Below are 299 nucleotides of genomic sequence, written 5' to 3' on the forward strand. Positions count from 1 at the left end.
GACACTGTCCCTATTCCCTGTCTCAAGGCACAAAACACTTACTCTCAGTGGGGTCAGCGTCATTCACTGGAACCGGCAGCGTCCTCCTCTGACACGCTTCAGCTTCTGCCTGTTCCTGTAACACACAGTAGTGAATGCTCTGGTCAGAGTCAGGAGTCCTGCAGTCCAGTACTGACCCCGACCACCAGCCAGCAAGGGACCTGCAGCACTTCCCATCTCGGGTCTCCATGGAGATGGAGACAAACCTCTGGTCCTGCATAGCTCTTGGGCTCTGTGTGCTGGTGACTCATTGAGACATA

The 299-nt window shown here is 54.8% G+C and overlaps 1 protein-coding gene across 1 annotated transcript in view; it reads right to left on the reverse strand.

The window, feature by feature from the left end:
* LOC105510209 (tumor necrosis factor receptor superfamily member 10D-like) overlaps positions 1-299 on the reverse strand; it is a 19,204-nt gene that overhangs the window by 350 nt on the left and 18,555 nt on the right. Inside the window, 1 exon segment of the mRNA XM_011939868.1 lies at positions 43-115. Coding sequence (XP_011795258.1) covers positions 43-115 — 73 coding nt within the window.

The sequence above is a fragment of the Colobus angolensis genome, unplaced genomic scaffold, assembly GCF_000951035.1.
Source record: "Colobus angolensis palliatus isolate OR3802 unplaced genomic scaffold, Cang.pa_1.0 Scaffold184, whole genome shotgun sequence".
Lineage (NCBI taxonomy): Eukaryota > Metazoa > Chordata > Mammalia > Primates > Cercopithecidae > Colobus > Colobus angolensis.